The sequence below is a fragment of the Phoca vitulina genome, unplaced genomic scaffold (genome assembly GCF_004348235.1).
Source record: "Phoca vitulina isolate PV1807 unplaced genomic scaffold, GSC_HSeal_1.0 scaffold27, whole genome shotgun sequence".
Lineage (NCBI taxonomy): Eukaryota > Metazoa > Chordata > Mammalia > Carnivora > Phocidae > Phoca > Phoca vitulina.
Window position 1 is genome coordinate 4,146,547 of NW_022589730.1, and position 25,736 is coordinate 4,172,282.

At 37.4% G+C, this 25,736-nt stretch overlaps 1 protein-coding gene across 3 annotated transcripts in view; it reads right to left on the minus strand.

Moving 5' to 3' along the window:
• ZNF407 (zinc finger protein 407) overlaps positions 1–25,736 on the minus strand; it is a 483,307-nt gene that overhangs the window by 226,915 nt on the left and 230,656 nt on the right. The window contains exon 5 of one of the 3 annotated variants that reach the window (XM_032422570.1): positions 14,711–14,817. The exons of the other annotated variants lie outside the window; for them this stretch is intronic. Coding sequence (XP_032278461.1) covers positions 14,799–14,817 — 19 coding nt within the window. The 3' untranslated portion in view covers positions 14,711–14,798. Of the gene's footprint in view, positions 1–14,710; positions 14,818–25,736 lie in introns of those variants that run through there. 3 annotated transcript variants of the gene reach the window in all.

The window sequence follows — 25,736 nt, forward strand, 5'->3', positions numbered from 1 at the left end:
TAGAAAGAAAGGTATCTCTTGGCCTTTCAATTTTTGAAGTCGAAACCTCATTATATTTATATTCAGATAGCTCAGACACCAGTGTCCAATGGCTGGATAAGCCTACACTGTGAATGCCATAAGGCAGACAGCTAATCACAGATACTGTTCATGACAATTAAAGAATCTTCTGTTTGCCATGAGTAAGAACATAATCACAATTTTAGAAGAGAAGTTTCTAGGTGTTTAATGATAAAAAAAAAATATTACCAGACATTAGAGGCCATCAGACCAGCTCTCACTAAAGATCTCTCCTTGCTTTATGTCCCATTTTAATTCCCCACATTATATAGGAGTCCTGACCCTACTGCAGTTTATCTGCCACTCACACATCTACCCCACGCCATCTAATGCACATTGTCTTTTGATTATTTTCTACTTTTGTATGTGTACATTCCCTAAAAGATTCTAAACAATTCAGGGACATTTACACTGATTTTCAACTCCATGATGTCTTTCATAGTAGCTTCAGAGTGGGGAGCAGAAAAGTGATATAGTAAAACATTTGTAAAATCTAGTATTTGTATGTAATTAAATTTTATCAAAGGCTCAAACTATGGCAAAAATACTCTGATAAATGACCTTCCCAGTGATACACTGAAAACCACAAAGGTGCTCGAAGGACGCCATGGCACAGGTGTGGAACAGAGAGCCCGCAATGCCGGTGCCCTGATTGTTCTTCCAGAAACTCCACATATGACAGGTGCAGTGGACTTGCAATAACGCACCCCCAAAATATGTCCCAACAGTAAAACCCTACAGATCTAATTTTAACTAATTTCCACTGAGTTCAGTCCTAGGGACAATATGGACCCAAAGTCCCAAACTTGTGTGACTACCCCCTTCCAGGACTGGAAGGCAGGGTTCTGAGGAAGAGTCCATCGAATATATCGGGGTGGTATCAACCAACCATCACGGTTGGTGAGAAATTCCATGTCCATCATATTTTAAGCTCTGTCTCTTTATCCATGTGTCTACACGCAGTCCAAATGCTAGTTAATTCTCCACTAGAACAAAGAACCCTGACTTCCAGGAGATACAAGCTTGAGTACCTCTATTCTTTAATTTGCCTAAGACTATAAAACAAAGTGGCAGAACACAACAATCAGATAGATTACGCTGCCAGGCGCAGCTGTGGAATAATACAAACCCAGGAGGTGCAGGTAAGGGACGGCAAGACAGTAAAGAGCACAGAGTGCTTGCTGGACCCCACAGCCCAAAACAAGATGCTCTGATGTTACAGGTCACAACAAGTACTGGATGGGAAGTTCTCCGCTAACACGGACAACCAAGATAGGAACACATGAAACAAAAGGTGAGTAGATACAGATGAATGGAGCATTCCACTGGCATTTACATGTTGAGACTCACCAAACGTGCAGAAGAGCTTGGCACTGAAGAAGAGATGCCAAAAGACAGAAGAGACACTGGCCCTCATTTGTACAAACCGCCTCATGGAATGTCCAGAGGTCTGTGTCGTACATCTTCCAACATCACTAACATTTTCCATAATCAGTACGTTTACATCAGCTACTGGGATCCACTATTCTTCAAAAATAACATGCAGTCAGCACTAAGGAACATACACAGAGTCACTCAGAAGTGGGAGAGGCAGAAGAAGAGAACTGAGAACAAAAGCCCAGGTGATAGATCCTTAGGAAAATTTCCTCTGGGGAAGAGCAAAACTGAAAATATTAGCACATTTTAATTGCTATCAAGTAAACAAGTCCTCTGATTGAATTTTAACTTTTACCTGAGCTTAAGTAGATCTGACCTGGGACCCAGGGGTACAGAGCTGGCAACAGAGGGGAAGAGGTAACATTTTAGAATTCAATGATCGAATTGAAGGGTACAGCTTTCCAAAGCAGTTGATTGGAAAATTTGGGCAATTTAACTTTGACAGGTAATTAAAATCAATTAAACTCTGACTAATTATGTGAAGTTCCTGTGCTAAAGTAGTAAATAATTAAAATAAAGTGTTATATAAATGTACCTTGCACTTCGGTACTCAATCAAGATAGAGCTGACCTCTCAACTTTACAGAATGCAGAGCGGAAATGCAATCATGCACTTACTCCACAAGGGCGATATCAGGGCATCAGACACGTATGCTTCTGCCTGTTTGTTCGTCTCTCCTTTCACTGTCGTTAAAATTCTTAGAAAGACCTTTGGCCTCTCAGACTCATCTGGCTACCTGGACCAGGGCAAGGTGGTCTCTATCTGGTGGACCAACAGCTGCATATGCTGCCCTCAACCCAATCCGGCTTGCAGCTGCTTTTCCTGGTGAAGAGTTCAAGGATGTGTCCTGTAAAGTTACGGATCATAAAATACTGTGGTCCAGTACTGGATTTCCCCTTTGTTTAAAGAACTAATACCGTTTCAAAACATTATTTATAATTAGCAAAGACATCACTTATTTGGTAAAGCCAAATTGAAGATCTGAATGGAGATTTAAACAACCTAAATAATCCCTAGAGGAATTTTGAAGAAAATTCCTAAAGTTATACTGCTTATCTAGCGAGTGAATTATCAAAGAAAACACTACCAACAATTAATACTTGATAAAACAGAGATCTTTCAATCATGGAAAGGAACTCTATTCTCACTGAACAAATTTATGAAAACACTGAATTCATCTTTAACGTCACAGAGTGAAAGTGACATTAAAGTCATATATTTTTGTAAATTAAATCCCTTTAGTATTTTGTAAATTTTGTAAATTCTCCAAAAATAGATTTAATTTACAGATTCTTAAATGTCCATATTAATGAAGATTTAACTACTCACAGTAAGCAAATAATAAAGTAATATGAAATATTTTTAAAATGAAAAATGAAAGGGTGTTGCATGTAACATGTATAGAAGTCAATGGAACACACACACACACACACACACACACACACACACACAAAGTAAAGGCACCTTAACAAATCAAAGAAGACTCCTTTGGGACATAACTATTCGATAGTTATTGATACGGTAGGGTCCTTACTCCTAGAAACTATAATTAGACATGATGTATTCTACCCATTTTCCCAAGATGCAAAATACCCAAGCTAAATAGTTATTCCTGTCCAGAACATGCTGTCTATCCTTTTAGTTGAAAGCAAACCTCTAGTAAATTCCTATTTATCTTCTTGCCAATCATGGAATGAATGACTGACACTAACGCAGCCTTATCTGGGCCTTATGTCTACAGCACATTCTGCTAAGTGATGTCATTGCTCCAGCAGACGAAAATAAGCAGATTATTACAGTGACTAGGAGCAAACTAAACATTTGGATTTTTGCATGGACAGATTTACACACTGTCTGTCAGATAAAGCACAGTTTCCCTGCTGCTTACACAACAAGAATGTGCCTGACAGCTCCCTCCCAGGGTTAGTATCTGATTACATAAATAGGCCATTCCCCAACATTCCTAAAGACTGACAGTCTGTCTTAGTTTAAAGTGCAATTTCGGACTATCAGCTTTTCTGTCTTGCACACTAGGCTGATTAACATCAGAGCACTTCCTGGAGGTCCAATCAGGTTTCCTCACTGCCGTATTCTGGACCATCTGAAATGTGGTGGACACAATGGATGGGAAAAAGACAACTTAAAAACTACTTCTGAAGAGTGCTCCTAAGGCGTATATTGAAAGGCGAATCATTTTAACAGACTTACATATGTGTATATCCATATATCTGTAGCATTACCTTTGAAACAACTCATAAGTATATAATGGATTCTTTAAAGTTAATACTTTTATTTATAAAATTAAATATGCATAATCACACAAAACATTTACATATTATTATTTTACAGTTGCCGTGTTTTTTAATGAGTATTTTATCTCATTCCATCAATGAAATAAAACACCAGTGACTCATCATAGTCATGTAAAATGAAAGCACTGAGCTGAACAAAATGTTTAAAAACTTATCTACCGCTAATTAGTATCTTTCCTATCCCCAACACAACATCCAAAACAAAATTTATAGAATTAAGAATACCAGTGAATGCTGATACATCTGAAAATGAGGCTTAAAATTTACTTTGGCGACAGCAGAAATGGTGGTCAAAAAGTATTCATGGTTAAATTGTGTCTGTATGGATTTCAGGAACTTGCTAAAAATTAATGATTCTGTATTTTGGTAAGCTAAATAATAATAATAATAATAATAATAATAATAATAATAATAATACCACCATCACCACCACCACCAAAATTCTGCAGTTTACTAGAAGCTCAGTTATGAATGACCCTGGGTGAAACTTTAGTAATTCCATAATTCACAAAAAATACAAGCATGACGTTTTCATACAAATGAAAACTGAATTCTAAGTGGTCCACCTGATCAAGACAGATGAATTTCCTTCTTATAAGGGAAAAAATTAGGCAGCAGTCATTTTTAAGGCAGTACTGAATATCTTAAGAACTCCACTGTTAGGAAACCATTTGTTTAGTAATTGTTTTCCTTGGCCTCACACCATTTGGGAGCTGTTGCAAGGGAAAAAATTGAAGCATTTCCACTACTAATATACTAATTAAACAAATGTCTCCAGAACATCCACTATGGGCCTATCCTATCCTGTGTTCTGGAAACACAAAGATAAATAGGACACAGGCCTCTATCCTCAAGGTACGTAAAATCTGATAAGCAAGAGAAGCAAGCAAACACATAAATTATACTGCAAAGTAGTAATTTATCTTTATACAGATAAATGTATTTTTTAGATTCAAATGGCAATCTTCTCCAGTATTAAACAGCTCTCATTCTCTGGATGGTGATCTGCACAACCCACCCTGCACTTTTCTAGTGAAGAGTCTCTTCCTCCTTGATCATTCTTCCGCCTTCCTACACAAAGCCATCTCAAGTTAAATAATGATTTTATGAAGCACAGAGCTGAGAATTACATACACAGAAAAATCTACTTACAACTACAAAAATGACCTGCACTCTCCTCTTCCCCATCAGAACGGCTGCACATTTGCTTTTTACACTCTTACACATTAAATACTTACATTTAGCTTAAAATGTCTTATTGCCTAATACTAAATGTATTTCGTCTTTTTCATTTGTTTCTTGACACCAACACTAATGAACTGTCATAGAAACAGTTTTGGGAATCACAAAGGGTGAGTTTCCTTACAATGGTAAACAATCAGAAGTCATAAACACGATATTGTCTCTAGTAATTTAAGCTATAACTTTCAAACATTCATACCCAGACAAACCAGATGAAATATGTTGCTTCAGGTCAGCTCTGATGGATCCCTCAGAAATATCAACATTATTGCTTTTATTTTATTATGTACCACACTTCATAACCATACACTGCAGAGTACAATAAAAACTCCGCTACACGGCTTGACTACTTATTAAACAGGTCAAAAGTTACTATAACAAATAACTTGTCCTACTTAGGGTCCATTAATAACATATCTTGTTGCTGCTCAGATGTGGAAATTTTTTTTAAAAAGACAAAAAATAAGGCCAACAAAGGAGAAATGTAAACCAATTTGAAATCTTCTATATGTCTGATTTTCCTTCTCAGATTTCCTTTACAGGTCCATAGTTATCTACTGTATCTTTAATTGCAAGCATATGCCCAACAACTTTGAAATAAGGAATTAAGAAACAATACGTTGCTATTTGTGAGCTCTCAGAGAGGAGGGGCACCGACAGAGCCCAGATAGGTCTGAAGGTAGGATGCGGGGTACGTCGTGCCTGTCCCCCCAAGGTTGGATCCACTTAAGTGTAGTGCGTTTATGAAGGGAGTGCCAAATCCAAACGACACTGAAAAACCAGCCACTATTTTTTCAGGATAGGTGGTACGGCCACCTCTGCTGGACGAGGCAGAGGCTTTCTAGAGATAAAAACCAGCGGCGTTTGAAGCTGACCACCGCAATAACAAAGCAGGAAACTATACGTGACAGGAAATTACAAAGCAAACAAAAAAGCTAATGATGTTTAAGGTGTCCCGGGAAAGGTGTCTGTGTGTGTGTGTGTGTGTATATATATATATATATATATATATATATATACTGGGAGCAAACAATGGGAATGAATTCTTCCAAGTCAAGGAACACACTTCTGGACAGCTGGTGTGATAAAACATGGGAATTTTTCACTCTCTCTGTGACCAGGGATGAAAGGAGGAAGGGAGGGCAGGAGGGGTTCAGGGAGAAGAGAGGGAGGGCAGGAGGGGTGCTGGGAGGAGGGAGGGAGGGCAGAACAAGCAGCCAACCAGTACCACAATTCCAAGACAATTAAGGGCTGTACAAGCAGACATCATAAAAGGTATTTGCCATCAATGTAAAATATGAGTAAATATAATCAAGTAGCAAAAGTATACGGACAAAGGACTCAAGCACTTAGTGGCTTATTAATTTTCACAAAACATAAGCTACTTTATGGACTTACAATTTTTATACAAAGTTTGACATTTACTGTAAAACAAATTCACATTCTTAGAAGTATTTGGGTAAGAAATTCTACTTTTTTTTTTTTTTTAACTAATGACTGAATTTTGTCCAGAATTTGTTACCCATTTGCCATCACAGGAATCAAGGTAATTAAAAGGAAACAGGTGATGAGTTACAGATTTCCCCAGTGCCCAGCACCTAACAGGTGCTCAATACATTGAAGGAATTGAAAAATATTGATTTTTTTCATTAGTTTGGTATATCAGGAAGTGAAATATCTACAACACGCTTGTAAACATTATTGAGAAATACGAAATAAGCCTCAAGAACTACTAAATGTAGTCGAGAGGTATGACTGTTCCCTAAAAATTAGCAGAAGGAAACGTATTCATCAATCACATTAATCAGTGGTGTTCCAGCCATCTGAAACACGTCGAATATTAGCATCCGATGCGCCTCTGAACAGTCACTGCGACCAGTGTACAAGAAATGGTGTAATTGGTTTAAATCGGCCTGGCCCATCTGTCTTTAATACTCTTATTACAAAGCAGTAACCAGAGAACTATTAGCGCTGCAGTATAAGCTGTAAGATCTTTACCCGTTCTTAAATCATTTAAAAATAATGAGAGCTTTAGCCTTTATCTAATTAACGAGTGCCTTCTTTGAATTAGAAAAACTGTATCATTTAGCCCACGGTTGTTTAGTAAATTGGCTTGGCGGCACGCAAGCTAATGCAGGGTAGCACTTCCAGTGTCTTGTTCCTGGCTTCTTATTACTTGAATTATAATTCAATGATCACCTTAGATCATGGGCTATTCATAAATCAGAAGCCTGACATCAGATGAAAAATTGTATTAATATATGAAACTTATTATATAGTACAAACTGCTCTCTTGATAAATTACATTGTTCAAACTTGACAATGATTGCATTTAAAACATTATTCCTGTTTGCTGTTTTACAGACTGAAACCTCTTCATGAAAAATTTACAATGCTCCTCTGTGTTTTGGAGTCAGAGGGCAATAGGAGCAAATGGCAGACAGAAACCATACTTCAGATTTGCTGGCAGCTGCAGAGGACAGAAAACACTTCTAAGGATAGGGTGGAAAACCCTCAGCTGCATTCCCTGGATCTCCATTTCTGGCTTTATGAAGATACTAATTGTCCTCACCAGCAGAAACACAGTAAATAATAAAATTTTAATTTCAGCTTACTGGATTGCTTTCTTCTCGTATATAGGTGTTTCAAAGAAATTTATAGTCATAAATGTTTCACAGAAATTTATAGCATGAGAGGAAAAAATAAAGGGGCAAACCCATGAAGTTTAATTTGAATTGAGGCCGGGCTCCTTAGATGATGCGTTATGACAAATGCTTTTCGCCAAGGCTGACTGGGTAACTCAAGCTGTAGTTCCATATTATTTACATTAATTACACGAAGGCGGCTTTGTTAATGGTACATTCTGGTGTGGGTCGCAGCATGATATGCTAATGATCTAAGAAAAATCTGCATCTCCAATATTTATGATAATTTGTAATAGGAAATGGGGCTGCTTTTATTTCTTTCTCCTCACTAGAATAAAAAAAGTCAGTAAGAAACAATTTTATTCAGAGAAGAAAGGGAAAAGTTCTAATCGCCAAGACATTTAAGTGTTATAAACAAAGAGAAGACTCTCATTGTTAGGGGCGTTGTCATAGCCCATGACAAAGTGATAATATGGCAGTTCAGTGTGAGGTGGGTATCAAGCCCAATGGAACAGCAGAAAGCAGAAATGTAAAGCACAACTTCCATCACCAAATCATCTCCTGTTATTATGTTCCCACCCTCCCTCCCAGCTACCCTCAACAGGAAAGAAGGTAAGCTTCAAATAAACACAGTTAATTTACACTAAGGCGCATTCATTACATGGAAGGCTATTATGCTAGAAGGTATTTGATGTTTTTATAAAATCCATTACACTTTTTGAGAAACTTATGGTGAGACTGTAAAATCCCCGAAGATTAAAAAGAGAAAAATATAACAGTTTATATGTATTAAATATCAGCACATTTAATTCATATTGTTATTCTTATAAATTATGTCTAAACTTATAAAATGTTAAAAATAATAGTAATTTCGCCATTATGGCTTTTGGGAATATGAAAATTAAGAGACAAGATTGTTCAAAAAATCAAATATATGTTCAAAAGACAAAGATTTTGTGTTTATTAATGTTTAAATCATGCTACCTATATTTTCCAAATACTAACAATTTTAAACAGATATCTTGTTTTATTATTTAGCAGTCAATAAGCATCAATAAACCTCAGATATTTTTGGCATGATACAATTATGTATTTTCAAATTAATAAGGTCCTCTTGGGAGTAAAAGTTCCTATATAAATATATCCTATTATACAGAATAGAAAAACAAAAAAAAAATCTTAGGAAAAACCTATAGATAAGATGCTTTGCAAATGCTTTGTATTAAAACTAGAGCCCAAATTCTTATGTGTATCAATATGCTTAAACACAAGTTATTAGTATGTTCAGTTTTTAAGTCATATTTAAATATAGTAACAGCATAAGGTTTTAAGATAATATGCATTTTTTTAAACAGGTAATTAGGCTTTCAAAAGATTAGATATTGGAAACAATATTGAGAATATTTCTCTAATCTATAAACTGTGAGTACATGGTTTAGATAGTTTACGTTCAACATGATTAAGAGAACTCAGGATAGTGGTCACCTCTGGAGAAAGGAAGAGGATGCAATCACAGAAGACTTCAAAGGTAATGGTTATGTTCTAGGTCTTAGGGTAGACAGGAGTTACATGGGTAATGGTATCCATCATCATCCTGGATGCCACAGAATACACAAACACAATATATGTACCCACAGGACACATATATATTTATATACAGCAGATAAATATATGCCTATATATAGTATGTGTATATGAAACATACACAGTATCAAGAACAATGATACATATATGTGTGTGTGCATATATATTATCATCAAAAGAATAAAATGAATTGAGGAAAACATAACAAAATCTGAATAAAAATTTTTAAGAGGAGAGATAACTTCTCAAAATTTTCATGGGCAAATTAATATATTCCTATGCCATAATAACTCATAAAAGCTCAGAATGGCCTCATAAGTGAATGTTTTATTACAGATAGAAAACCACAAAAATGAAAACTAGTGTTCCTTATAAAATCATCAATACTCATTATAGCAAAAATATGAATTTGGTAAAGAAATCATTTATCTCTATATAAGTAGCTCATCATATGCTAATTAGCAGAGACATTTCTCAGAGGAAACATTGTAATCAAAAATTTTAGAATATCACATAATCTTAAAAATTACTTAATCCAACACACTTATTTTAATTATTGACAAAACAAAACTAAGGGTTAAGCTGCTGGAGAGTGGTAACATCCAATTCTTTTGCCCCTTCACGTAGGACTCTTTTAGTCATAAAACACAGCCGCCTGGACCCCTTACCCCAGGAGGCGGGCAATTCTGGTTCAAGACATTAAACCACTCAAGTTGATCCAGTAAAGAAGCCAGACAGACTGAGCTGGGCTGGACTCACTCACTCATCCGCCAAACATTTACAGACCATCAAATAAACGACAGGTAATATTAAGAGATCTGGAAATTAAATAATGAATAAATTCTGCCACGAAGCCATTAGAAATTGTCCAGTGGCTTCCCACTGATATCCAAACTCCTTACCACAATCCCGAAGAGCTGACTCACCTGTCCAACCTAAACTTCCACTAACTGCTTTACCATGTGCCAGCCACATTCGCCTTCTTAACTGTTCATAAAACTTGGAAGCTTTGTGTCTTTAATTTTTAGATGCGTCAGTGGGTAGGTGGTTGGGAGGATGGACAGGTGGACAGATGGAGGAACAAGAAGTCTGACAGCGACGCAGACACATCAGCCAAGAATGACAACATGCAGTGAGATGCATGGTTTGGGAACTAAAAAGAACAAGAGGTACTCTTAAAGTTTATACTTCAGGTTTAATGCTAAGATCAAAGGCCCATTAGGTTCTTTAAAACTTCTGAAAAAGATTAAAAATAAAAAATCTATTTTAAAAAGTCTAATTATGCTAAGGAGACAACTCTGGCCTGTATCTCAAGACCTCTCTGGTCACTTGGACACATCAGTTCAGAGGTGCAGGATCTGTTTCTCATTGACAAAATATAAGAATCACATAATTGAATGCATAAGAAATAAAATCTCCTCCTAAGCACCTTGGTTCAATGAACAAAAGCTCCTCCCTCTGTTAATTGGAAAACAGAAAGCTTTCTACGATTTACTCTGTAAAACATGAAGGCCATAAAAGTATGCTCAGAAATCAGAGTATTTATGAATTGCCACAGACGATAGCTAGTGAGCTAGGAGCATTAATTGCAAACTCTCTGACAATCCAGATATGATAAGTCCTTCTAATCTAGTGTATAAAACATGTGCAAGTTTTTGATACATTCTTTTCCTTTCCTAAGGACAAAAGTGAACCTCCTCAGCAAGAACAAATACGAGTCAAGACCATCTACACTTGGAAACTAATCGCACCTTATTTTTCCCTTAGAGAATCATAATTTTGATTAAATTCTGATATAAATAAATTTGACCAATTAAAGTTGACCATGAAATTTGTATATAAGAAGCAGAAATCTTTTACATATTGCAAGATTTAGAACATTTTAATGAATGTATTTCAGATGTGAAATACTCCTATCATCACATAAATCAAACACAATGTCACAAAACCTTTAAAAAAATTATTTGCAATTCATTTTTTTATAAGGCATTGGTTATGACTTACAACCCATTCTTCAGAATAGATATCCTGGCTATTACATTATACCCTGTATTTCAGGAATGCATGTAAGCCAAGTTCACTTCTTTCTCTGTCCTACTCTGAATCTAAGAATTTGACAGAGATTTCATATTGGGAGAAAATTATAAAACTGAAATGATGTTGTTGGATGTTTACCTATTATTTCTGAAACTCTGTATTAGGCAATCTCTCTAAATTAAGAGTTCAGGAGATTAAATTACAAACTAAGAAAAAAAAATATTCAGAAATAATATTCAATATGCAAAATTAATAGGAATTACAAAATATTCTTCATCCATTAATAATTCCAGATTTTGCTGCAGATTTAACTTAGAAATGTTAAAGTTATCTTATTTTGATATATCTAGTTGTCAACAGAAAAAATCAACTATATGTAATATTCCCTTCCCTCAAAAATTATATATGTTCTCTTATACCTGTTTAATTCAAGGCTAAAAATTTCAAAATGTATTCTAAAACAAAAATAAGACCCAGACAAGCATGTGTGTGACCATAATTAGGTATATAGATATATAGATGAACACAGAGATTTTTTTTTAATGCTAAGAAAGTGCTGTTATTTTCTATTCTCTAACGCTCTGGGTACGTATCCGTTCCTCTGCTAAAAGTGTGTGCTTCAAGGATGACGAGCAAGGACCACATTCTGCAGCCCCTTGCGTGGCTGGCACGGATCTGAAGTGTGTACGCACGGACATCTGTTACAGACCATCTTCTGCCCCTTCTTGATAGACCGCTCTAAATTTTGTTCTAGAGGCCCTCATGTTTTTGACAACCTGTACAAGCCAAACATTTCAGCAAAATTTCCAAATTAATGCTGAGAGCACTTCACAACATTTTGTTCTGTATTGTTCACTCTTGCTGATTGTGTCCTAAATAATAAACTGTGGCCTCTGGCGATTTTTCTCAGAATGTTTATGATGAGAACCCATTCATCTAAATCTGCTGGCCAGTGGAATAAAATAAATCAAGAATTTCCCAAATACAACAATATTTGTGCTCAGCAGATAATTGATGGCTGCAGCTGTACTAATTAAAACCCATCTGAGTTTCATTAATCTTGGTCATCAGGACCAATTGCCATGCACCACACCTCGTGCAAAGCCTCATGCCCTTGCGTTCGGGTCACACTCAGGTGGGCCTTACTCCTCAACTTCCCAGGATAATGCGAAATATTTCAATTTGATAGGTATAATAAGCATAATACATAAGTCGGGGCCATTTAGGACAGATCTCTAATTGTCAGACTCTTAATCATGAAAGGAATAAATTAAATTTCTTGTATCAGGTAACAGTTTTATTATAGTATCTATTTTCTACTTGCTAAAAAAGAAAGCAACGTGTCAATAACATGTGGTTTAAATAAACACCTACAGTCTGACGACGACCACAGTGCCTTACAGATCATACTCACATGTGGTACACACACCTCCCAAGGATGCCCGTACAATCTACATGTGAGAAAATGCAACATCTGAATAACAAGTTCTATTAAGAGATTGTTGCCATAAACTGGGTTTGTAAAAATAATTATAAACAACTTCTAAATGTAAATTTCTCGGGGCACCTGGGTGGCTCAGTTGGTTAAGCAGCTGCCTTCGGCTCAGGTCATGATCCCAGGGTCCTGGGATCGAGCCCCGCATCGGGCTCCCTGCTCGCCGGGGAGCCTGCTTCTCCCTCTCCCTCCGCCTGCCTCTCTGCCTACTTGTTCTCTCTATCTCTCTGTCAAATAAATAAATAAAATCTTTGGAAAAAATAAATAAAATAAAATAAATGTAAATTTCTCTTCAAAATCTATCCTATAGGAGGAGCAGCATTTTTCATGCAAACCAAAGAACACTATAAGCAATGGTTGACAGACACATGGAACCCTTATCATGGGAATTGTTTTTACTGACCTCTAAATTATTATCCAGAAATACAGTCTGGATCCTAATCACGAACTCATTCCAGAACTATTTACTGAGAGCCTAATGTGTGGTTTCAGATGCTATCTGATGCAGGTGCTGATGACACAGCCATGGGCAAAACACACCAAGTCTCTGCTCCCATCCACAGGTTTTTGTCTTTCTAAGTGAGTGGAAAAGAGAATAACAGCATAAATATATAACGTGTCACAAGGTGGTGGGTGCCATGAAGAACAATCAAGCAGGGCAGGGGAACTGGGCTGGGGTGGGACTAGTTTAAGTCACGTGCTCAGGGAAGCCAGTTCTGACAGAAAAACACATGAGCAGACCTTCAGGAACTGAAGGTAACAGCCAATAAAGACTGTGAACAATAAAGGTTTAGGCTCAGTCATGTTTAGACATTTCATGAAGCCAAAATCTTCCCACATTTCATACATTAGACTCAGGTCTCAGGTCTGTCAACCCTCGAGTGGGGTACGGGCACTGGAATCCTGGCACGTGGCGGGGCGGGGGGGGGCGGGGAGGGAACTGCGTGGCCAGAAAACAGACAAGTAGGAATTACAGCGGGATCGGGAACATCAACTTAAGAGTTACGCCGCAGAGTTTCAGAAGTAACAAATCTGAAGAATTCTGGAAGAAACAAATCAAAGGAAGAGGGAAACTGGGTAACAATGAGATCTATCCTTGAAGAGAAGGAATATTTATAAAAACTCTTGGTAAGTATTGACTTAAACATTTAAAAATATGAATAAGGTAGACTTGCAACTTTAAGAAGCAAAAATGCTACATATTGTTGTGTTCTCTTAAAAAAAATCTCACTAAAAAAGTCCTTTTACTCCAACAAAATACACTCTAACAAATAAACAACACACCATTTCACCTAATACCTTTTCTATAGCTTCAAGATACTTTCATGAACGTGGCTCTTTTTTTCCTTTAATTTTAACATAATAGTTGATGCCCAAAAGGTTCCCTTCTTTAATGATAAGCCTCTTTAGGGACAAAAAAAATGACTTATTCGTTAAAAAAAAATATGCCCATAACAGTAAAAATAAAATCTGTTTGACTGTTAGCTTACCTTACATGCACTAAAGGGAAACTCGACACCATACAACCCAATTTCAATATTCCACAGCTTATGAACACACTGGTTCAAATAGCAGGTTCTGTTCCTAGGATTTTCTTTGGAAATTAGCACTCATTTCCCTCAAGAAAACAGGCTAAACACGCTAAGACCGCAGCGCACCTCCACAGCTGCTTGCTCAGGACCACCTATTTGGGATGTCCACTGTCTAAGTAGGTGCCCAGTAGCATTTAAGGATACACTAAAGACTTAGGAGGGTGGGGCTCCTGGGGACCATGGCACCTCTATTGTTCTGCTTTGCTTGCTGCTGTGGAGGAAAAATCTTAATGCACAAAGTCTGACTGCTCCCAACGCTCCCACCCACCCAGGCAACTCCCCACCAGTCCCACCACCCAGCCCAAGAACACACGTGCCTCCTCGTGTAGACACTCTCAGAAACTTCCCACGTACGGTCTCACTGACGTCCCACGTGCCTCTATAAGGTAGACACTTAGAGATGAACACTAGGCCTAGAAAAACAAAGTAACGTGCAGTCACACAGCCAGGAATCCCACCAAAGTCACACGTGACTGTAAACCCGTGTTTTGCCTCTTCGTACAGAGTGGCAAATGGTGTCGAATTTTCAAACTAGGCTATACTGTGTGAGAGTCTCTGAAGAATATCTACTATTCGAGCATACATAACAGAACAAAGGCCCGATGTGTCAGGAGAGGTGACCCAGCTTGGAGAGAGCAAACATGGAAACAGAGGTCAGGTCTTCTAAACTGCAGTCAGAGATCCTTCCACCCCAGTGCAGCAGCAGAGAGGGGCAGCATTCCTGGTATGCAGAAAATGCAGTTTCAGGAGGAGAGAGAAAAGAGGTCTTCAGCCTTAGGGACAATTTTGCTGGTGGTTTTCTAATGATCACAGTTCAATGAGTTGGGGATATATAGCATAAAACTATAAAGTACAGTTCCCCTTGTACAACATGTGTTTGAAGTGCATGGGTCCACTTCTTTATAAACACAGTAGAGTACCATAAATGTCTTTTCCTTATGATTTTTCTTTTTTTTTTTTAAAGGATTTGTTTATTTATGTGAGAGACACAGAGAGAGCATGAGTGGGAGGGGCAGAGAGAGAGGAAGAGAGATCCTCAGCAGACTCCCTGATGAACACGGAGCCCGAAGTGGGGCTTGATCCCATGACCCTGAGATCATGATCTGAGCCGAAACCAAGAGATGGACACTTAACCCACTGAGCCACCGAGGCGCCCCTCTTCCTTATGATTTTCTTAATAACATTTTCTTTTCTCCAGCTCAATTTATTGTAAGATACAGTATGTAATACATATAACATATAGAATATGTATTAATCAACTGTTTATATCATCGGTAAGGTTTCGGTCAACAGTGGGCTACAACTAATAGTTAAGTTTTTGGGGAGTCAAAAATTATACATGGATTTTCAACTGTGCTGGGGGTTTCTAGCTTCTACAAAACCCGAAGCAGAGAATACAATGTTCATTGAAACCACTGATTCAGCAATTGAACTCTAGCTGCTGTTGATGAACTTGAGCGCTGCATATTTCCTGTTATGAATGTATCTCGTGCATGCACGCACACATACCATCTGAACAAAGCCTCGCGTGGGCTCCCTGTTTTCCATTCGATGCCAGAGAGAGAAACTTTCCTGTTTTATCCACAAAGTTCACATTACCAAAACCAACTAACAGCAATGCGAATATCTACTAGTGGGTGGTCACAGGAGTGAGGACTGTCCTAATCCACTTAGACCAGAGGAAGTGGCAAACACTGATGCCACCAAAACCAATTTAAAACCCATTTACAAATGATGGTCACGAATGACACTTCCCTACAAAATAAGAGTGGCATCCTGTTGTCTTGTCCGAACTCTCTATGGCCACAACGAACCTAGAAGCTTCCAGCTTTCCTGCACTTGTTTCCCTTATGTTTATGACCTCAGATACACGACTTTTCTTTCTTGTAGCACAGGTTTTATTTTTTGTAACTTCTAAAACTTTCTAAGGTTTTGTGTTTTTAGTTTTCTTCAAAGAATTTCAAAACTTTCTAATTAAGTATCACCTGCAAATGACTGTATTGTCTTTACTTCAAATAATTAATAAACTTCCTTTGTACTTCAGAAAGTCATTATGAACCATGACAATCCACTGGTCAGTTCTCAACATTTTGCAATTCAGATCACTATTAAGCTTTCTTCCTGGTCTTCAGACCTGTTTCAATAAAACAGGTAAGTTTAGAAAACAATTTTCATTGGTGAAAAATCCCATATGAGTTCAGGATTGTTACATTCTAATGTACACATTGAAGCAAATGCATATTTCTAGAAACAAATGAATTTATGACTAGAAAAAGATACAGCACCTCTAAATTGAAGAGTTTCTTCCTCAAAAGTCTAGCTAACAAATAAAAGTCAGTGCACACATACAAAAACAGCCTTAAATAAGGGAGAAAAAGAAGTACACCATGTTAAAAAAGATCGCCAATATGAGAGAAGGATAAAAACGGGTCTTTCTGGGGCACCGGAGTGGCTCAGGCGGTTAAGCGTCTGCCTTCGGCTCAGGTCATGATCCCAAGGTCCTGGGATCCAGCCCCGCATCGGGCTCCCTGCTCAGCAGGGAGAGCCTGCTTCTCACTCTCCCTCTGCCTGCCTCTCTCTCTCTCTCTGTGTCAGATAAATAAATAAAATCTTCAAAAAAAAAAAAAAAAAAAGAGTCTTTAAAAAAAAAAATGGGTCTTTCTGAGAGGCAGTTTCCTTATCTCTTACTGCATTTTATAAATGTCATAAAATAAAGATGATTATTTTAAAGCAGAAAAAAAACCTTTTTTTTTTTCTTTAAATTAAGAGGTATCACACTGGGAGAAACCTTTCAATGACTGGAAAAAAAAATATGGTCACACAATGCAATTTGCTGACAGCAGACATCTACAATGCATGTTGTCAACTTTCTCCTTCATTAACCATATGACAAAGCTCTGTTAAAACTACAAGGGGAGGCTACGGGAGGACTTGCTTCCACCTGTATTTCTGTTGGCAGTTTCTTCCTCATGTTTGTCAAGATAGAAAGAAGGATTTTTTTTAAGTCTTTAAGGAAAAAAAAAAAGCAAACCAATAGGATTTCCATTCTTGGTGAAAGTCATGGAAACCGGGAGACTCGGGAGTTCTAAGCTTAGGGTCTCTGAGCTGAAATTAAGAATTCAAGGATTACAGTTTTGAAGTAGGAAAAAGTCTTAGAGTAAAAGATATGGGGCCAAGAATTTTTCAACTAAAGCCAGAAGAGAACAACACACAGAGGCTGCCAGCAGAGAAGAGGTGTGACATAAACCACAGACAATGTCGAATTGTGATTTCTATTAAATCCTACCATGCATGAACGGATGTATGGACATATGTAGGGACACATACACGCATGTGCGTATGCATGCACGGGTACTTGTGTGTGCACACGCATGTGTGCGCGTGTGAGAATGTGCACACATTTATGGACACATGTGGCTATGTACATGCATTCTGTGTGCACGTGTGTGCATAGATGTTTGTGTCCACAAATACACGTGGGCGTGCATGCATGTACATAGATCTCCTTCAAGTTCTTATTCCTCAATGGTTATGCTAAAGGATTGTCGGGGAAACCATCATTTCTTGTTTTGGGTTATTTTGCTTATTTTTTCCTATGAAAGAATATAGAAAATTCAGTATAAATATAATTTGATTTCAATTTAAAATAAAATACTCAGTTTTTCAGTCCATGAAACCCAGATACCTCCTGATAAAGCATCCCAGGAGGATCATTACAAGAAAAATCCAACCGTACACACAGAAAACCTTCATGTAAACCACTTCCGAAGATAAAATTATTTTCACATTTTCTAGAGGTGTTCAATATTTAAAAGAAAATTTTGATGCCTTGTGGAAAGGTCTTAAGTACTACATACACTCAGACATTATAAAAAAGGATTTATTATTGCCAACCTACCAGCATTCTATCTAAATGGATGCTACTGTACCGTATTAGTTATTACTATATATGAAATTAATAAAGACCAAGATTCTTTGGACATATTCTTACCTTTTCCCCAAATTTATAAGATGGCAATAGGACTTTTTTGAGCATTTACTTTTACTCCTGATTCACCAGCATCTCTCAAAAATAAGTTCTAGGTATTCGTGAAATCCTTTAGATAATTTCCTAAACACCATAAATTACATATGACAGCTACGTTGATATGTATTTACTCAATTTCTCAAGGAATTATTTTTACTTAGATTTTGAGTAGCTACATTTACCAGTTCCTCCTGTCTGGGACCTCATTTCCAAGTGTGTCGGTTTGTTCTCTTATTTTAATAACCAATTTAAAAATCAGCTTGGTAATGCAACTGCTTTAAAGTTAATTTCATTAATTTTACCTCTCCTCTCATTTATAAATGGATTTACTTATACTCTGGTATTACTTTTTTTTTTTTTTTTTTTTTTTAATATATTTGTGAAAGGGCTCTTAATTCAAGATAACTCCTTCTGGAAGAATTAACTCAGGCTGTTTTGTTTAAATTCAACCTTTTTCTTGTGGAACTTCAATGTATATTTTACAATTTTATTCAAATAGTTTAGGATTCATGTAAATTTCTAGTTAGAACACCATGATGTCCTTTTGTTGTTGAAATAAGGCAGTAAACTTAAGAGCTAGAATTTTCTCATTTTTTGAATGTCAGCAAAAACCACACAAAAGGAAACAACTAAGAAATGAAAAGAATTAAATGAGAATACAAAGCATTCTTCATTTCATAGGACTTGCTCTATTACTAATCCTTACGAGAATGAACACAGAAAGGAAGCTACTCCTTTATCGTATAATGAAAATCATGATTTTTACAATGTGTTTCCAAATCAAAAAGCTGTAGAAACTAGTTCTGGCTCTCTCCTTACTCCTGGTTTTGAGTGAAGACCGTCGTAGTGGCTGATCTGGTAAATAACGAGCTGGGGGGTTGCACACACATACGTAGGACAGCACGCGCCTGACGCTCATCTCACAGCTCTCCAATTCTTTTCAGTTATTAGAAATTTTGAAGTTACAAGGAAGAGATTTAAGGTTGACTAAAATTAAGTAAAAACTCTCCACTCTTTCAGGGATCTCTTTTGCCCTCCTTGTCGCCTTCTGAGCCTGGCCCCCTGAAGGCAGCAGAGCGTCCTGTTCTCTTTATATGGGTCACAGATGGCCCGAGCCACATGCTTTCCTCCAGAATCATCAATCAGCATCACTTGGCTTTTCTTCTTTCTGGTATTTCACTTTCAGACCTCGCCTTTCAATCATTAGTTGTGTGACTATATGCCCTTAGCCCCTTCTTAGTCATATCTCCCCTCGATTTATTTAGGGCAGACCATCAAGGGTTGCTTTAACTCTGAATATCTTTCACTGGCTAACTTTCAAAACTGCCTCTGGTGCACCTTCTGGTCCCTTTCAAACTCCTTACGAATGAAGACCTTAAAAAAGCATCTCATCTTTTTTTCTCATACTTTCCCATTCTGACAATTCTAAACATAGGACTCTATATCTGTCATCTGAAACACTTATATTTTAATAAATTGAAAACTTTTGAAAAACTGTTAGATTTTGTTTTCAGTATTTCTTATAAAAGATACTACACTACCATTACTTCACATATATGTAACATGCGTGTCTTTTTGAAGCGTATGTTGACTATAAGCCATAAGCTAACATACTATTCCAAAAGCCATTATGACATAAACATATAGATAAATAAACACACCATCCAGACGAATTTCATCACCCCTCATAAGTACTTATGTGTGTTAATGATATCAACACATGTTACGTGAAGGAAGGAGAGCAAGAAGTCATCCACGCCTTCAGGAACCTAGGGTCCAGAGAGACAGTGCCTTCCCTGGCAAGGGTGATGCTCTGACACGAACACACCTGATACTCAGGAGCACGCAGCACTTGGAGGGGGACTCCGTCCATCTGCAGAAACTCAGGGAGGCTTCTGAGAAGCCTACCTGGAGATGAGCAGAATTTAGGCAAGCGAGAAGCTAGGAGAAAGCAAGGCACAGCCAGGGAGATAAGGAATTTAGCACGGCCGTAGCCAACAGGGAGAGGACAAGGGCAGTAATGAAAGGGAAGACGAAGAGGTAAAGAGGTCAGATCACAAAAGCTCTTTAGACCAGCGCTTGAGTTGAGAGGGTAATTAAGAGTGCAACTGTTTGAAGTTCATTTTCCTGAAATCTGATACCTCTATATGTATATTTAATACCTTACAAATCTTTTCCTGAACTGTATTTAATATTTAGGCTAAACGCTGTATTTAACAAAAGATGAAATTAGCATTTTTGTCAGCAATTACTGAGGCAATGTTACATTTACTATTTGAGGTATTATAAATAAACTCAAATGGAAAAACAAAGCCTATCCCTTTGAGGAGCTGCTGTTACCCTAAAAAGTGAAATCTGTACAATCATTCATAAATTTAATACTTATCAAACTGTTTAGCACAGATCCAGGTAATGGAAAAAGGAAAAAAGACCTAAGCAAGATTTTGGGATTCTTTGAGCACAATCCCATTCCCTCCACTGCAGATATAAAGTTATAGAGACTGTGAATAAACCATAGTATTAAATTATATTTTGTAGTTATGGGCATATGAAGAGTGTGGACAAGAGAATTCCTTCACTGGGCTGCTGTAGTCTGTAAAACTCTTCTAATTATTACTTTTAAACAAATAAAAAAGTAAAGATGGATGGGTATGGTGTACTTTTGTTAAATTTGTTATCAGATACCTCTCCCTGTCAAAAATTAATTTTTAACCCCATGTAGTCTTGACCTGATAAATTAAGTTTGATCAAAAGATACAGAGTTAGAATTAATATTTATCATTTTTTTATTTATTGAGCTTTTTGGCTTACTTCAATGGAGGGTTGATTTCTAATGAAGATGAAGCAGCAAGTGCTCAAAAGTGGTAATTAAATTACCAGAAAAACAAAAATATTATAACACGCATACGTCTGATAGAGTCATCCATCAACAGATTATGTTTTTAAGCATCACCCACTATGGCTCAGCTTCGTAGACAGATGCGAGAAGCATTTTCATATCTAAGGACCCACGAAGACTTAGTATGAGATTGTACAAGCGAAGAATAAAAAGAACAATTTATGTAATTTAAGCAAACATTTGTTTAACTGATGCATTCAACAGGTCAAAGTAAATGGCTATAAATCACACTAAAAAAAAAATCACTAGGGAAATCTTCAGGGGTCTAAAAAAGGTCACTGTTTTTGAAAAGATATCTGAATGATATAAAAAGGAACAACACAATTACAGAAGGAAAAGCTGCTGCAAGTGCCGATATGAACAATGTCACTACTGCATTAAATGTTGTAGATCATTATGAGAAAGATTTAAATGCATTTAGTGAAGGAGAATTTTAAAATCTTGGACACAGTACTTTTTTTTACATAAGCAAATGTGAAATAATGTATTTCAAATATGAAAGAGCACATGTAACAATGTTATAATGGAGTTTCAAAGAGGCTGTAAATTTATGGGCCAATACAGAGAAAATGAAATTGGTTATTGAATTAGAGTCAAGATACTTTTATTAGACACCTGTCATTTCTAACACATTTTCTAGGTGGTATAGGCAATACAACAATGAATAAAATAATCTAAGATCTCAAAGAGCTACCAATTTAGTACATAATATAAAGAAGAAAAATCTTAACCAACTTTTTCAAAAAATATTAATGCATCAATGTCTGAAAGAAACAACACAAAGATTAAAGAAATCTAATTCCTAAAACATTAGGCTATGATGAATAAAATTATGAATTTTTTCCGAGACATGTAATAAAAAACTATAATCCAGAGAGTATATTTTCATGATGAGAAAAACAACGTTTACAACTTTAGGACTGTAACCCTAGTAACAGGGTGCACACCCAATCATGACACAGCATGAAGGACGCAGCTTCTAGTGAGCCTGATCTCCTTAAGGGACATACTGGATACCTGAATCTAAAGATAACCTGGAAGACTGCCTAAACCTCTTTTTCAGTGACTTTATCGCTGAAGTTCCCAAAAATCTATGCACATGGCCCAATTACATCAATGTTGCTTTAGGAAAACTCTTCCTTTCTTTTACAGTATCTAGTACAAAAGCCTTGAAATGATTCTAAAATTAACATCATTAGCCCTGACCTTTAAGTTCATTTCTTCGCTGAGGGCCTTCTATGCCTCAGGTACTACTGTAGGCACTTGGGTGGACACAGACAGTAAACAGGAAACATAAATACATAAATTATACTGTTAATAATTATTAATTATTTCAAGCTCCCAAAATGATGCCAACCAGTTCACAAAACTCCTTGGACTTTCACGTCAGCTTGCCTAGTCCGAGCTGGCTCACGTTACACCATGAGACACGTGGCAAGAACAATGGAGACAGCACACAGGCCCAGAGGTGAGGGGTGCCAGGCAAGGAGACCAGTGTGCTGGGGCAGAACGCAAGGGAGAGAGGGTGGCAGGAAGGTCAGGCCTCAGAGGTGACCACAGGGGTCTGACTACCTGCTATGGCTCTGGAAGAAATGAGGCAGGCGGAGAGCTGTGCAAAGGAGTGATGCGTCCCGAGACTTTCCCCATCAATGTGTTTGCAAGCTGAGAACAGAAGCATGAGGGAAGGAGGAATTAGGAAGATCTTAGAGTAACTCAGCCATGAAATGATGGTATGTTTGGCCACAAACTTGGAAAGGAAGTGATGAGAAGGGTTCACGCTCTGAGTATGTTGTGAATCTCATGGACAAGACATGGGATGTGCGAGAGGGAGAGGTCCAGGATGACTCCGAAGTGGATGGCCCACATAAACAGAAGGGTGGGGTTTTCACCAACCGGGATAAAGAAGTCGACCCCCGACTTTAGGTAGAGAGGAATCATTTTGCTTCCAGAAGTTCAATTTGAGAGGTCTATTAGACACGGGAGTGAAAAGACAACATCATAGATAGAGATACCAATGTACAGTTCAGGAGCAAGGTCTGGGCTGAAGAAACAAACTTGAGACTTGCTGGCCCACAGATGCTAATTTCAGCTGCCACTGGATGAGATCTCCAGGGCAACGATACAGATACAGAAGAGGCAAGCACCAACACCTGCACCCCCTTTAACATTTAGGGTCTGGAGAGGATGGACAGAAGCCACAAAACAGACCAGACCAGGACAGGTAAGGGACAAGAAAGACCAAGAAAGAACAGTGTCCTAAAAGCCATGTGAAGCAGTACACGGAAGAAGAGAGTCTCCCCCAAGGCTTAGATTTTCAACTTCCTCCTGTGCAGCTTGAAAATAAGAACACTGGTGTGGAATCTCAGATCCCTCTGCACTGTGGTGTGTGTCGGTGGGTGATCTCCGACTGAGTATTAAGCATCCACACAAAATTAAATTTTCATAAAATTCAACTTTGTTTGTCCAAAAACACACTCTTTGCTTGCTTCCTCATTTATAAATTCTGCAGTTTTCTGTTTCCCAGGTATTTGTGGCGTCCATGAGGACATGCCATTATCTCCTGCACCTTTCTGAATGCCTGATTTATTACTAATTCCCATGCTTTCTTGATAAAGGCTTCACAAATGTGCCTTTCAATACACATTCATAAACACATACAGAGTTTGTAGATAATTATAGTAGGGGTACGTATCTATACCACCTAATCACTGGAAACATATTTTCCTACAGATGAGTCAGTTCTGTGCATCAAGTTGGCAAGGTTCTAGTCCCCAGTCATTTAATCAAACACTAATCTGCGTGTCTTTGTGAAAGTATTTTGTAGACGTGATAACATCTAAAAGCAGCTGACTTAAAGTAAGGGAGATTATTATAGTGGACCCTTCAACAACATGGGTCGGAAGTGCCTGGGTGCCCTTCTACACGGATCTCTTTTTATAAATATAGAACAGTACTGTAAATGTACTTTCTCTTCCTTAGGATTTTCTTAATAACATTTCTTGTCTTTAGCTTATTTTATTGTAGGATTACAGTCTACGATACGTAAAACACGTGAAATATGTGTTAATCGACTATTTAAATCTAAACAGTTATCAGTGAGGCTTCTGGTCAATAGTAGGTTACTGATAGTTAAATTCTGGGGGAGTCGAGTTATACGTGGATTTCTGATGACACAAGGGGTTGGTGCCCCTAACCCTGTGCTGTTTAAAGGTCAACTGTGTGCACTTAAGCTATTAGCTCTGTTTCTCTGGGAGCGCCCAGATGAATACACTGTGTTCCAATGGTAACTATTCTAGCAATTCTGAATGGGCAGTGGTAGTTGTCTTCCCTGCTGATACAGATGTGTCTGGATGAAATGATCATGTACATATATTGATAAAGTCAACTCTGTAACAGACCCTGAATCACATTTATCAGCATGATACACAGAAGTACAAATATATCAAATCCACGATAAACTGCCTTGGTTATTTTCATGAAAGTTTTAATATGCTTCCCTAACCATTAAAAACAGCTGCTCTTAAAAAAAGAAAAACAAAATTTAAGTTTTACCTATTTTCTCCTCCAGCTCCATCATTAGAGAATATACTCAGTACTGTGAAACTAATGACACCAGAAGAGAAATGTAGAAATTATGAACCACCTACAAATAGTTAATAACTCCCAGATAATAAAGAGTGGGGGAAAAAAAGATTACTGCTGACTATGAAATCATGGAAATTACAGATAAAAGCATCTAGGAAAAGATACACATTCTAAAATCAGACAGAAAGTATCTGAAACAAAAAATCTAGTTGAAACCAAACAAATAACCCAACATGTACTTACTGACTCCCAGAGCAAGAAATGGCCGTGTCTATAAGGGACTGCAGAAAAAACGGTCTTACCTACTTACTACTTACTATCTACATTAGTGCTCCATGCCAATTATTTTGAGTTAAAATAACTAGAACATAGCAATGTAAAGCAACCTTTAATCAGCTAAAACAAAACACATGAATTTTCTTTATTTATTTTTTTAAGATTTTATTTATTTATTTGACACAGCGAGAGCAGGAACACAAGCAGGGGGAGTGGGAGAGGGAGAAGCAGGCCTCCCACTGAGCAGGGAGCCCGACATGGGTCTCGATCCCAGGACGCTGGGATCATGACCTGAGCCAAAGGCAGATGCTTAACAACTGAGCCACCCAGGCGTCCCAAAAGCACATGAATTTTTAAAAAATGGCCCTACTTTTGTAGCTGGTCATGAATGTGAAAACAATTAGGCTATAAATCTTCCTACAAAGAACTTTCAACATCGTTGTTTAGGTTAGAATGCAAACATTAAAAAAGAAAAGACAGACAGACAGAAACAAAGAAACAAAGAAAAACAACCAGAGTGCCATAAAAGTAAATGTCCTGTAAGT